General features: G+C 36.9%; 1 protein-coding gene across 4 annotated transcripts; it reads left to right on the top strand.

Annotated features, from left to right (window-relative positions):
• Nucleotides 1–897: 897 nt before the first annotated feature.
• Nucleotides 898–12,689, top strand: LOC145636117 (SUPPRESSOR OF ABI3-5-like). Of its 4 annotated transcripts, none has more exons than XM_081687576.1 (17): nt 898–1,036; nt 2,181–2,297; nt 2,506–2,546; nt 3,013–3,255; nt 3,336–3,738; nt 3,834–3,905; nt 4,000–4,092; nt 4,178–4,257; nt 4,992–5,142; nt 7,546–7,633; nt 7,712–7,803; nt 7,918–7,986; nt 8,284–8,463; nt 9,542–9,731; nt 10,366–11,304; nt 11,727–11,914; nt 12,201–12,689. In XM_081687576.1, exons 2-17 carry the CDS (start codon nt 2,253–2,255, stop codon nt 12,378–12,380), a joined length of 3,054 nt encoding a protein of 1,017 aa, XP_081543702.1. In that variant the 5' UTR covers nt 898–1,036; nt 2,181–2,252; the 3' UTR covers nt 12,381–12,689. The 4 variants fall into 4 exon arrangements, with proteins under 4 accessions (XP_081543702.1, XP_081543701.1, XP_081543699.1 ...); XM_081687575.1 differs by having other exon boundaries at nt 3,004–3,255; nt 4,995–5,142; XM_081687573.1 differs by having other exon boundaries at nt 3,004–3,255.
• The last annotated feature ends 1,645 nt before the right edge of the window (nt 12,690–14,334 follow it).

Raw genomic sequence — 14,334 nt, 5'->3', positions numbered from 1 at the left:
TAATTTATGTTATGTTGCATGGTATTGTATATAAAGATTATAATTAGATATAAAAATAATTTACATTTAAGGATATATATGAACCACATTATTTACAATTAAAAATTGAAATAGTCGAAAGAAAATTATTTAAGGATGCATATTAATGAAATCTGAAGAAAAAAAAAATACACAATATACAATAGCACAAATGTCATCATTTTTTTTTGAGGGAATCAAAATTATTATTTTAGCTTCTAACAATTAATTTTTTTTATAGTAGTGTATAGAAGAATTTATTTCATATTTTAGTCAAAATATAATTTTCAAATCAATAAAAATAGAGTAGTTAGTTTAGCTTTAAAAACAAAAAAAATAAAAAAATAATGTCATTAAAGCATTTAAGCGGGAGATTTTTTTAATGAGAAAGTGATATGTGTATAATTTTAGAAAAAGATAATGTCGGTATGTTTTGTTTTAGAATTAGTTAATAGACTTTTCTTCAAAAAAAAAAAAAGAATTAGTTAATAGACTAGTTTTTTTCCTTAAAAAAAAAACTAGTTTTAAATTCAAGTGAATCAAGAGGGCTAAGTTCATGTGTTGGGTGGGCTGTGTGATGTGGGCTGGACAAATTGGGCCGTGCTTTAAGAGTGGGTTGAATCGGAAAAACCGGACCTACTACATAACTAATGCCTTAACCGAGCTAGGCTCGGTTGACCCATCAACCGTGCGGGTCAGGGTGGGCCGTGCGCAACCCAGCACACTAGCCACCTCCCTCATAACCACACTAGCCACCTCGGAAGATATTACTGTTACTGTATTTAGATCTGACGTTTGACACGACTCCGTAAATGCGTATCACTGTGTCATTAATCTAATAATCTTCCTGTTCTTCCTGCGTTTCTATTTTTTTTTTTTTGTTTTTCTCGTTCGGAGTTTTTCACGTTTATACGCTACACCCCTTTTCTCTCTCTCTCTCTCCATTCAACCACGTTCTCTGAATTCTCCATTGAAGCAGTTTCTGAGCTCTTTCTCCTCCATTTTTGCAGCTTCTAAGGTACTATGTTTGTTTTTTCATCGAATATCAATTTCGCATTCTAGGGTTTATCGTTTATTTAATTGTTGATAAATTAAATTTAGGGTTCTTAAAAGGTGGATTATTAAAGCATTGGCTATAATTACTGAAGTTATGAAAGATTATGATGATCGATTTTGTTGCTATGAATCATGATATGTGCAATTTATGCTGCAAGAAGAAATTAATGTGATATGTGGAGCCTAATTTGATAATTAAGTCAAATTTGGTTGTTAATGTGTTGCAGGCTGTTGTTTATAACCCTTTATTGTAGGACGGAACTATGACAATCGACCTATTTTCCCTGGGCTTGGGCCGGTTGTGCTACCTGCCCCGGCTCAGGGACGGACCTGCATTTTTATGCTGTGTGATGGTCCTTTATCAATTTTCCCTTCTGATTAAGGGTCTAAAATGAGCTACCTTTGCTCAATTATAGTTGTTGTGGTATATGTAGCTGTCTTTCTGACCCATGTTGATGGTTTGGCCGTTAACTCTAAGATTTTATAGAACTATTCAGTGGTTGTTAATTATTATGATACCATTCTTGCTAGCCAATCTAATTATTTTTGGCTAGCCGACTAGGAATGTGGACATGGTACTATTGTAGTTTGGTGCCCCTTGGCAGATATTGTATCTGTTGAGAATTGAAGCACCCAGGAAGGCTTGGATTCTGTAGTCTTCATTCAATGTGTTAAAAGGTTATTTGTCGCATAAGTTGCAATATGTCTTGCGATAATTCACATAGTTGTAGATGCGTTTAAGCATCTATTATTGGCCAGACTTGTATGCTGAATAGTAGATGGATTTCCAATTCCCATTATCATACTCTGTTCTCTTTAGATGTATACTTAAAACTCATATGCAGTTGATAACAAGGTGAGAGATGAGTTGATGGCTATGCTCCCTCCTTCGGAAAGGAACATTTTTCTTCTTTGGCCAAATGGCCAGTGCGGAGAACTTTTGTTGATTAGTTAGTTGGTATTTCTTTCTTAGTGATACTTGTGTCTTAGAGAAATGTGATGGGTATATGTGGGCTATCAGGATTCTGCTGGAGGGAAGGCCGTGTCATGACAATTGGTTCTTGGTTCATCATGGGCATAACAGTGTGTTTGTGCATCCATTACAGGAAAGTTTTGCAAATATCCTGATCCTCATGCAAAGAGCCTTGCAGGGTTAACTTCAGCAAGTGACACAAGAAATGGATGGTCGCTATGGTCTTCAGCATGGATGGGAAAATAACAGCGTAATTGTGGTTTCCTTTTTAATCACCTATATGGGATATGGGATGATAATACAAGAATTAGGGCTCATGTGATTGTCCATTATTTCTGGCATCTCATCCTTAAAGAGCAATGAGAGAAAGCCGTGGACATTGAGGATATGGAATGATTTTGCCTGTCTTGTACCATGACTATTTCTTGCTGACATAACTTATTCTCTTCACTCCACAGGCATTGGAGGCATATGGTGCTGTCCATGAGCCAAATTATCGGTGAGTGAATAATTGGTGCTTTTACAGAGTAGTACAGTGCCATTTGTACTTTATTTACTTTTACTCTTTGTTTGCAACTGGTAAGGGATGTGTTTGATTGTCAAACTCTTTGATTCTTTGACACTCTGGCTTATTTTTTCTTGATCTACAGCTGTTTTGCTTGGTTCTAGCGTTTAATGTTTTATTATGGGTAATTTATATGAAGAAAAGTCATAGAATTTCATAGATAAGACGTCAAGTGGGAATTCTATGTGGGCAAGGATAATGAGTTTTTTGGGACTCGTACTCACGAGGAAATGTAACATATGTTTGGAGCTCTTTATTTAGGTTTCTTAAATATTGAAGAACATTGTACCTCAGTGTTACCATAATAAACTTGTTCTCATCCCTTTTATAATTCAATGTTATATTGTACTGCTTTTTCTCCTTTTGGCCGCTCATTATGCTTCCTTGGCAGGGTTGGCAGTGGTTATGATGACAGGAGATTTTTAGACGAAAGGTACCCCAGGGACAGTGCATTCTCAAGAGGTGCATTCCAACGAGATGTTGAGAGGGACAATTATGCAGCCCCTCCACCAGTTGGCCTATGGCCTCAAGCAAGGCGTAGAGGTTATGAAGAAGAGTATCCCCTTGAAAGGGAACCTAGAAGAAATGACAAGCCATACATTGACCCATATCACGAGGTGGAACATTTCCGTGATGGTCACAGGTACAAGCAAATAAATACATATGAGGATGTAGGTAACATTAGAATTGTCTTGCTAACTGCCGAAATCATGGATTTCGCAGGGCTGGAAGATTTGGAATGCGTGAGCGCGATGATTATGCTTTTGATGATCATGATTATAGGCATCGTAGAGATGACAGTCGTGAGAGGGATTATGATTATGGCAGACATAGCCATGATGCTGATTATGATAGAAGTAGAAGGGACGAAAGTTGGAGGCGGCGTGGTTCACGTGATAGGGAACGTGATAGGAGGGATTTGAGCCATGAAAGGGATTTAAGCCCTTATAAAAGGGAATCACGCTCTCGATCGCGGTCTCATGGTCGCGATGATCGATCCAAATCAAGATCTCCCCATGGTCGTAGCCGTGGACGGAGCCGTGGTCGCAGTCATCATGATGATAGTTATGACGATCGATATGATAGGATGGAGAGACGAAGAGATCGTGATGAAAAACGACAAGAGGTATATTCTCCGGCATGTATTTTTAGGAAACTGGTCTGTATCTTATTCTGTGTCTTTTGAAAGTGGAAATGCTAATGGTCTGTTGTTTCTGCTAGATGCCATCTGCAACTGTAGTTGTAAAGGGTCTCTCACAGAAGACCACTGAAGAAGATCTATATCAAATTCTTGTATGTCTGTCTTTTCATTTTGGGTTTCTGACTATATAATATTTTTACCTTGTATATGTTACTCAACTGAGTGATCTCGATCTCCTTTAATCAGGCTGAGTGGGGGCCTCTTCGCCATGTTCGAGTCATCAAGGAGCGGAATTCTGGCATTTCCCGTGGATTTGCTTTTATCGATTTTCCATCAGTGGTTGTAGCTCTTTCCCTTATTGTGTTTAGAGCCTTTATTCTTGCTATTTGTTTAGATTGACTATAATGTGAGTCTGGTTTCACAGGATGCAGCACAAGCAATGATGGATAAGGTAGGATTAGAAGGCCTTGTGTTAGATGGAAGGAAGCTTTTGTTTGAGTATAGGTATGTATAATGTTTCTGGTTTGACTGTCATTTGCTTGTGATGTTTTGATGTGATTAGTCGTGCTTTCTTGAAGATATTTATGCATCGTGTGATATAGTCCCTCTTTTTTTTTTTAAAAATAATTTTTTGTATCCACTTTCCTTTTTGAATGTTTATTTTTAATTTACTCTTATATTATACTACCTCCATTTCTATTTAGTTGACACATTTTGACTTTAGCACTATTCACACACCTCCCTTTGACCGTGTTTTGTGCGTTATACGTAATGAAAAATATAGTCATGTGAGATCTTGTTAGATTCGTCACGTTATATACTTTCAAAATATCAACTTTTCATAATTTTTATTTATCGATAATTAAAAATATTAATGATTGAATAAGTGCATTGACAAATGTGTCAACTAAAAAGAAACGGAGGAAGTATATTTTAGAAAACAAACCCACCGCTTTTACTCACATACAATAATTTAAATTGTCACTTTCACCTATAATGTCATCTCTCCTGAAATTTTAAGCAGCCCTTGCTAACACTGAAAAAGTAAATGATTAAAATAATAATAATAAAGAAAAAAACGGAGGTGATAGATTGGTACCAAGAGTACTAACTGCAGTATGGTTTTCTATGGTTTTGCATGCTAATAATTTACAAAGGTTGGGAATTTGGTTAGTTCTGTTTTTGACTGTATTTTAGCAAGCATGCTTAATTCATTTGAAAATCATGTTATGGTGCAGTAGCAAGCCAACTGGAAGTTCAGGAGGGGCACCTTATGGACAAGATGGTCTGAGGTCCTCCCATGCCAGCCATAGAAGCACCATACCCTCTGATTGGATGTGCACAATTTGTGGGTGTGTCAATTTTGCTCGTCGAGTCTCATGCTTTCAGGTTGGTTTTCTTCTCTTGTTTCATTGTTTGTACTAGTTCTTTATCCTGTTTAAAGAACCGGTTGGTTGTAGGTAAATAAAGTCTAATATAATAGTTACAGTCTTGTAGAGTGCTAATAAAAAAACCATGGAAGTTACAACTTTTAATCTTTCAAAGTTGACATATGGAAACATTGTACTTCCTCTGTCCTTTTTTAGTTGACATAGACATTTTTTTATCACGTTTGCCAACACTTAATTTTAACAATTTATTATCGCTGGTCAAAAGAGTTAGTGAATAGTGTGAAAAGTTGTGTCTACCTAAAAAGAGCGGAACTGACTAAAGATAGTCATCACTTGAGCCAAATAAATACTACGTAATAAACATAAAAAATAAACTAAGAGCAACTTGTGAATGTTGGCAGCTAATTTTATACACTATTAATGTATACCCTCCGGCTAAAGATAATACATCTTACCTTCACAACTTCCTTTGAAGCAAACTTCTAATGCACGAGATTGAAATTCTCAATTTAGTCCAAATAATGCCGAGGCTGCTCACTGTGATTCATCCAATATTATTTATTTAAGTCACCATCACTTATGCCTTAAACATTGACATAATTTTTTTTTTAAAAAAAAGTAGAGAATTTGGTTCACCTTTGCCAAGGACTTCTGAAATACAATACTTTAGGACATTGAACTTAATTGAAGAACCATTTTAAAGGAAGATGGAGACGCACAAATATGTGACATTAATCATAGTTAAAATGAAGAGTAATTTCCAATGGGACCCTCTTGGACAAAATTCTCAAAATAAACCCCAGATTTTGAAGTTGCGTGTGATGCCCTCATTGGCAGCTTGCTCTATACCTTAGTCTTTTCCACCTTCTCATTAGCGTCCTTACTCTTCCAAAGTCCCAACAGTTGCTACTCTTTACCCCCACCACCTATATCATCTGCCGGAAAGAGTTAACTGTGAAGAATAGGTACAATCCAACCGATATATTATAGCCGTCAAAACTCATAAACTGCAAGAAGCTGATTGAAAGTTGCAGCAAAAATGAATTAAATTTGAGGTGTATTTTTGCTATGAAAGAAAAAAGAGACCTTTGAGATTTGGGTACAAATAATATACGTAGTAGATGTTTTAAATTAGTAAATCAAAGATGAAATTAACTATACCTCAATAAGGTATACCTGAAAACTATTTGTGGTTGTGTAATGGTTTGAAGAGTTTTAGGGTGAATTGTGTTTTACAATGTACTGTTTGTCAATTCTCATGTTCATTATGAAAAGTTTGCATCTATTTGTTTTCTATATGGGTTGAATCTACTTCTACTAAGCTTGTAATTTGGCAAGAACAACATTAGGGATAGTTTGTTTTGCTCGATCAAAGTAGTCACAATCCTAGCACTTGTAATGTATGTTATAATTTTTGGAACTTGGGGGTTAGAAGGGTTTCAATATGTATCGGAGAGGAAGAAAAAAGATATTTAAATGGAATTAGAGCTCATAATATAATATAGCAACACTCTACTTTACTTCACAAGTAATCATATTAATATGATTTGGGGGTAGATGCATTTTCCAAATTTGGCAAGAACATCATTAGGGGTATATTTGCAATTATATTGCACTAATGCCCCTCTCCATAGGAAATTTAGTTTGTTGATGGAAATCATGAGAGAAGGGGAGAAGATTGAGAAAGGGAGGGGGGGGGGGTGGTGAACTGAATTAAAATTGAAGGCTAAATTTGGGAAGAGAGAAGGAAGCTAATTAAAGGGAAGATGAATGTATCTGTTATTGAATGGGATTAAGGCTGGAAAATTGATGTGGAGGGTGCAATGGGAGGTTTTCAGGTGGAAAAATCTGAAAATTAAACAGGAAATGATTGGAATTGATTATTGGATACTGGGGAAGATGAAGTGGGTTGGTTCGTTGGCGCACTAATTCTGCGTTTTTTTCAAAATTATAAGAAAATAGGTTGGTAGGGACACAAATCCAACATGGTTTACTTTTCTAGTTTGCTATATGTATATATCTGTTAAGAGTTGTGACTTGTGAGTACCCTTGTTGCATGTCATGTTATATTCTGGTGCTGGTGGTGTAGCTTTCATGATTGGTTCACCTCTAATCTGTATTTAGGGTAAGTTTTTTGGTCATCTGACGCAGTATTGTTATACAATTGGACATGCCCTTGACATAGAGTTCTGTTGCTGAGCAGAGATACTGCTATGTAGAAAAATGATTTACTTGTTTTCTTATATTGTATGTCCTCCACAGCCTTACTCATACAGTCATATTATTTTAAATGTCAGACCTCAAGGAATTGCCAAATTTAATGTCTACAAGTGTAGCTATTTTAGGAAATTGGAGAGCTTTATTCTCTCTAAACTAGTAAACCCATGTTTTCTAAATGCAGTGTAATGAGAGCCGAACGGATGATGCTCCACCAGCTGACATGTCATCTTCAACTCCTGCACAATTGGGTAGAAAGGGAGCTGAGGCAGGTTGGTTGCTGTTGCAAATCACAGGTGTTATACTGTTTAGTTACCATAATTTTGATTGCTGAGTGAGTATATTGTCAGGGCCTACTCATGTTTTGGTTGTACGTGGATTGGATGAGAATGCTGATGAGGAAATGCTTCGATATGAGTTCTCTAAACATGCTCCAATCAAGGTATTGACATGATTGAATGGATGACTACCTCGTTTTGATATCTTTTTTTAATTCTGATTGTCCTATAATTCTGGAACTTCAGTTGCTTATAGAACAGGTTTTGTAATTTTGCAGGATCTACGTCTTGTTAGAGACAAATTTACCCATGTCTCAAGAGGATTTGCATTTGTTCACTTCTATTCTGTATGTCTTTTGGATAACCTCGTCTATCTGTTTTTGCAATAATATATGCCTTCACGCACTTCTTAAGGCGTAATTTCGTGCCAATGAAATTTTTTATTTTGTGACATTGAGAAAGACTACGTTCTTTTTGTTGCAAGTGGATTATATACCCTTTATGCTGATTTTAGAGTTTTGACAGATTCTTTAGTTTTTGTTAAATTTAGAGATTCCTGATTTTATGGGTATCAGTCTCTATGGCTGCTGAACATGTTATCATACTGCTTGATGTTTCAAATTCAATGGTGACTTGTTGAACAGGTTGAGGATGCCACTAAAGCCCTTGAGGCAACAAATGGAACAAACCTAGAGAGAAATGGTCAGATTCTACGTGTGGCATATGCAAAAAGTATACTTGGTCCTGGTTTAGGATCCTCGGCGCATTCACAATCAAGTACTCTTGCTGCTGCTGCAATTGAGGCGGCAACATTTGCTCAGCAGGTAGACTGTTACTTTTAAACTATCATCAGTAAAATTTGATTGATCATGAGTCCAACACTGTGGTATTAGCCTAAAATGTACTCCTTACGTTCCATAATAATGTGACCCCTTTCCTATTTTATATGTTCTAGATTAGCTTGCCCCTTTCTATATAAGGATTGCCTCACTACTTTTCTATAATCTCTCCCCTTTCACTACCAAAAATTAGGTTGCCACATCCTCTCATTCAATTAAAATGATTCTCTAATGTCTCTATCATATTCTTTTTATCAAAATAACAATTGATAATAATCAAACTACAGCTTTTCACTTGAACCTATGCGTTTAAACATAGGTGCATAATATTATGGGATAACTCCCTCAAAATGTCAATGCTTCAATTATTAGAAAAAGGTTTTTTCCTTTGTGTTTAGGATTTGGAGGTGTACATTATTTGTAATATCGTGGTTCCTCGTCTCTTCAATATTTGTGTTATGCTTAATATATATGGTGCAAAAGTTACTTATAGATGATGATTAAATGAACATCTCATGTAAATTAGCAATTGAAAATGGTCCTTGCTGCTCTATTCAGCTTTTAAATTTGGATGAAGAGACTGTCACCAAACTTTTATTTTTTATTTTTTTTCTTGAAAGAGTTTGACTGCGAAAGTGCAAAGTGCTGTTACTATTCCAATGGTTTGATTGTATGAGCTAAAATTCTTGTGATACACATTTTTTCCTCCCAAACAAGTGCTCGTTGGTGGAAAGACTGAGCTACTTTACCTCCAAACTGTTCGTCTGCTTAGCTCATTGCTAGTTTTAATCAGGATTTCTTTCAAACAAAGGTCCTCCAATGAAAAAAAAAAAAACAGTTTTCCATGTGAGGGGTCTGAGGGCCAAGGAGTTTATTTTTCTGCTCTTTGAGTAACATTTTTCCCTGATTTTGAAGCATTTCGATTAGTTTCCTTTTTCTCTGCATGCAAAGTAGTTTCAATTTTTTAAATATATATATATATATATATATATATATATATATATATATAAAAACCATGCAATAGCTCTTTTAAAGCACCTATTCTTGCTTCGCTTTTGTTCAGTATGATGCCGTCGGTTGGGCACCCAAGGAATATAATCCAGATGACAGGCAACCAGTTGGCATCCAGGAGCAAGGCACAGAGATTGCTGGTCGAAAAGAAGGTTCAGCTCCTCAAGCTGGCTTTGTGTGGGATGAGGCTTCAGGATACTATTATGATGCTTCCTCTGGCTTCTACTATGATTCTAATACAGGTTTGTTTCATTACGATGCTCAGTCATGCTTTTTTGCAAGGGCTGCACTGTGCTTTCTTTCTTTGGAACAGTATTTTGTGTAGGCCATGTATCTTCTGAAAACTGAGTTTTAAAGACAACTGTAACAATTAAATATTCAATTGTAGCTAGTTAGAGGGCCTGAGATTGATTAAATGTATTGGTTGTGTAGGGTATATGTAGTGAAGAGAGAATTTGAGTGGGTGAGGTTGCACTTGCACTGTTACACATGGTTACTATTTTAATGGCAATATGGCTTTGCTTGCCGTGTTCAGATGATTGTTCAACCTCTGGCTTAAAGTATAGGGTTAGTCCACTTAGATACCAATGTTACCAAATCTATGGATTTGGATAAATTGAAAATTAGAATCCTATACTTAAATACCGGATGTTTGGCTCATAACTTTGACCGTAAAATATCTTCTCTATTTTCAGAAATTTTGTGAACCAAACATTTATTATTATTCTGACTCATTGTGACCCTATGTAATATTGATGTTTTGAGAAGTATCTATGATTGCCTGAAAATGGAAAGTAATAATTAATTTCAGGGGGACAGTTTACTACATGTATTATCATAACTTTGTGAGTTATCTTGATGGACTTCAATTTTCAGGTCTATACTATGATGGCAACGGTGGGATATGGTATTCGTATGACCACCAAACCCAGCAGTATGTCCCTTGCGTTGATCAAAATGCTAACAAGACATCAGAGAACGAATCTGAAGCTCCTAAGGCAGAAAACACCACTACTAGAAAAGTGGTGATCTCTGCTCCTGCAGCTACTGTAAAGTTGAGCGAGAAACCTGCTTCTCTACCTGATGCTGTTCAGGCAGCTGCCTCTGCTGCATTAGCTGCTGAAAAGAAAGAGAAAGAGAAGTCCAAAGAAATAAAACTTGCTTCCAAGAGCAGCATTGTAGCTAACAAAAAGAAAATGAATCATGTTTTGTCAATGTGGAAGCAGAGGAGTCATGAAGGTCAAACACCCCGCGTAGCATTGGATGATAGTCAATCTAATTTAGCTGAGGACCGTCAAAACTCCATTTCCATGTCCTTGAAGACAAAAGCAGTGGGTTTGAAGGAGAATGTGAATGCTAGTTCTGGTTTTCTCTCAGATACTTCAGTTGCTCAGGCTACAGTCTCAGAGTCTGATGTTAAGCCTCGTCCTGTGAGCAACAGCTCTGGAGGCACCTTAATGGGAGTGATTAGATCTGGAAAAGGGGTTATCAAATCTGATACTGTTTATCCAGGAATGACCGGTCTCTCCACTCCTCCATCATCGTCGTCTGGATCGGTTGCTGTGGCTGCAACAAATTCTGATACACAGATAGGGTCGACCTCATTTAGAACTGATATCTCTGCCCTTGGCAATTATACACCACCTGCAGCTTCTGCAAGTGGAAGGAGGAAGTTTTCTGAGACACCTTTGCAGTCTACATCTGCCCAGAGAGAGCTGCATCAGACAGCATACCGTGACCGTGCTGCTGAGAGACGGAGGATGTATGGATCATCAGCTTCTTGTGCTGACGATGATCTGGAGTTAGGAGATCCAGGTAAGCTGTGACTAATTTTATAGATCTGTCTTATTGCCGCGATTACTCAATAATCGTTCCTATCTTTACAAGTAACTTAGAAGAGTTTAAAAAAGATAAAAGGTTAGAATATAGTAATTAGTTTTGATGGTGTGCTGATTATTTAGCTGTATCAATGTTTGAATAATACCAAAAATGGAAGTTGGACAAGCATCATGAAACAGAATTACTATATGCCTCTGGTTATGTTTGGCTATTATTATTAGTTATCCCAAAAGGTCATTGCCTGTGCTTTCCCTTTGCTGTAAAGAGAGTGTGGGTTACACTTAAAAATGATCCTGGATTGTTGAAAAACCGTTGCATACCTGAGTTCATCAGCTAATTTAAACCTTCTCCCTGTATTGATTTGTGTGGAAATGTGTGTTTACTTATGAATTGGCAAGATCAAGATGTGGGGTTCAGAAAGGGTGCATCAGATATTAGTTCCATGCCGTTTCCACCTGGTGTTGGTGGCCGTGGGACTGCTGACAACAATGTACAGAATTATGATGTGATTCCATCTGACAAAGCCATTGATGAAAGCAATGTTGGTAATAGGATGCTTCGCAACATGGGCTGGACAGAGGGATTGGTATTACTCTTTCCTTATCTGCATGATTATTATTATCTTTGTTGAAATTACTATTTCATGCTTGTTTCCTACAGATATAGTACTCATCATTATGTGTTTGCAACCTTAATATGTGTCTATTTCTTTAATATCCCTTGTAAATTGCTACTACACTCTAGAAGTTATCTGCAAGGAAATTGCTTCGGTGGTCAGCTTTTGCTGTGGAGTGGTTGAATCCCGACTTACTGACACTATTTCTGGGTATTGGCTGTCCTTGTTCTTGTTTTGGATATTGTACTATATGCAGGGCCTAGGGAAGGATGGTAGTGGGATGGTGGCGCCTGTTCAGGCACAGTCATTTGACAACAGGGCAGGTTTGGGAAGTCAGCAGAAAAAGGTAGACCCAGGGCTAGAAGTGCACCCAGGAGACAGCTACAAAACTTTAATCCAAAAGAAAGCGTTGCAAAGATTTCGTGAGATGTCTTGAATCAACCAAGCAAATCCTGGAAGAAGTTGAGGAAGCATGCAATTTTGATGCTTGGATATGGCAGAGCAAATACTATTTAATCATGGAGCATGTGTTGCTCTCATCTGGTGACTTTCTTTTTTTTTTTTTCGAGTTGTCATCATTTGGCTCTTTGTATAGAACTACATACTTTTATTATTTGGGAATCTGTTTTAATTTTATTTACTAGAGGAAGTATCAAGTGGTTTTGTTATTTGGTTTTAGTCTTGAGGATTTAGATGTTCATGGGAAATTTCCCTTTTTATTAAAAAGTGCAAAAAAATTTAGCTATTTAACAAGCGAGCCAGTAACTTATTGTTCTTGATTCAGGAAGAATTTCATAATGTGTACTTGCGACTTTCTTAAAATTTGAATACTTTTGATTCAGCACTGGTTTCGATCCAATTATGTGCAGAATCACATTGTTGTAGCAATCCAATATTTTGGTTAACCACCGTCCATTTTAGGTGTCTAATGAATTGAGTTGCTGCACTATTATTAAATGTGATCAATAAGTTTGTGTGTGTATGATGATAACAATAGCTTTGATATACTTTTAGGGTGTGTTTGGATAGAAGGATTTGGGGGGAAAGGAAGAGAAGAAAAAGGGAGGGATACAATTTCCTTTGTTTGGATAGTAAATTAGGAAGGGAAAGGAAATGGAAGGAAAGGAAATGGGTGGAAAATAATTCATTAATTACTTAGGAGTAAAATCATTCCAATTTTGAAAAGATTTGGAAGGAAAATTCGGTAAAAATTGATATATTGTAAAAAGACAAATATACCCTTTACTTCCTAACAAAAATCTGAACATCAGTTTTTGATGTAATTTTTTTTCTCTCCCCCCCCCCCCCCAATTTCTAGGGTTTCAAAATGCAATCCCCCCCCCCCCCCCCAATTTCTAGGGTTTGTAGAGTGTGATTTCACTACTAATCAACTCATACTTGTCAAATTTTAGTTTGATTTTGTTGATTCAATATAATGCGATTTCGTGGAGTGCGATTTTGTTCTTCTACTCAAGCTAGGATGCGTGTTCATGAGAATGTTAAGCGTTTTGCTAAGAATTACTCAAGCTAGGACTTACTCTGTAATCAAACTCGCAATTTTTCAATAAATATAAATGTGAATAGTAGTATGATAATAATGCTTTGCTTGCTGCTTGTAATCATTCTAAGTTGTATGATAATGTACCCCAACTGTTCGACGAAATGCCTAAGAGACATGAGTTTGTTCCTAATGAGGTTTCTTATGGGATTTTGATTAGGAGTTTTTGTGGGAAGGGTGATCCTGAATTGGCTTTGAAATGGAGAAGGGTGTTGAGGTTACTGCTGTTGCTTTTACTACTATTTATCATTTATGCTGCTGCTTCCCTCCCTTCCCTTCCCTTTCTCTTCTATCCAAACAAGGGAAATTAAAATTCTTCCTCCCTCCCCTCCCCTCCCCTTCTTTTCCCTCCCCTCTCTATCCCTTCCCTCCCTTTCCTTCCTAAACAGCTATCCAAACAGAGTGTTAGAGTTCCTGTGAAGTCTGGCTTCTGTAATCATGAGAAGGAAACGATTTATCATATTGTTGAATTTTGTGATCTTTAGGCTTTTGATATTTGGTTTTCAAGGCATTTTGGATATGAGTCTTTTTAAATGAAGGCCTTTGTAAGCTACAATCAGATTATGCAAAAGATTGAAACTAATTGTTAGGAAACAATATTCTCCCAATGCTCGTCTAGAAGTGTTCGCTGCTCTTTAGTTGTCCCCTGCAGCGAAACTTGTTATTATTAACTTTGTCCTTATAGCCTCTTTCAACCACATTTTATCGGTTTTCAAGGTTCCAGAATCCATTTTGCTCTAGGATTGACAACTTGCTGCCAGATTGTGGTGGAAATCTTCGAGCTCCAATCGGGGAATGGCTCTGCATTCCTCTTCGCTGCTTCACCTCCCGA

The sequence above is a fragment of the Chenopodium album genome, chromosome 6, assembly GCF_948465745.1.
Source record: "Chenopodium album chromosome 6, dcCheAlbu1.1, whole genome shotgun sequence".
In the NCBI taxonomy this organism is placed as follows: Eukaryota; Viridiplantae; Streptophyta; class Magnoliopsida; order Caryophyllales; family Amaranthaceae; genus Chenopodium; species Chenopodium album.
The sequence above is the reverse complement of the archived record's forward strand: the minus strand, read 5'-3'. Positions and strand labels throughout refer to the sequence as shown.

Coding starts and splice junctions, on each gene's coding strand:
- LOC145636117 (XM_081687573.1), top strand. CDS start 2,253: ATGGATGGTCGCTATGGTCTTCAGCATGGATGGGAAAATAACAGC. Junction 7,634..7,711: donor TAGAAAGGGAGCTGAGGCAG/GTTGGTTGCTGT, acceptor GTATATTGTCAG/GGCCTACTCATGTTTTGGTT. Junction 7,804..7,917: donor CTAAACATGCTCCAATCAAG/GTATTGACATGA, acceptor GTAATTTTGCAG/GATCTACGTCTTGTTAGAGA.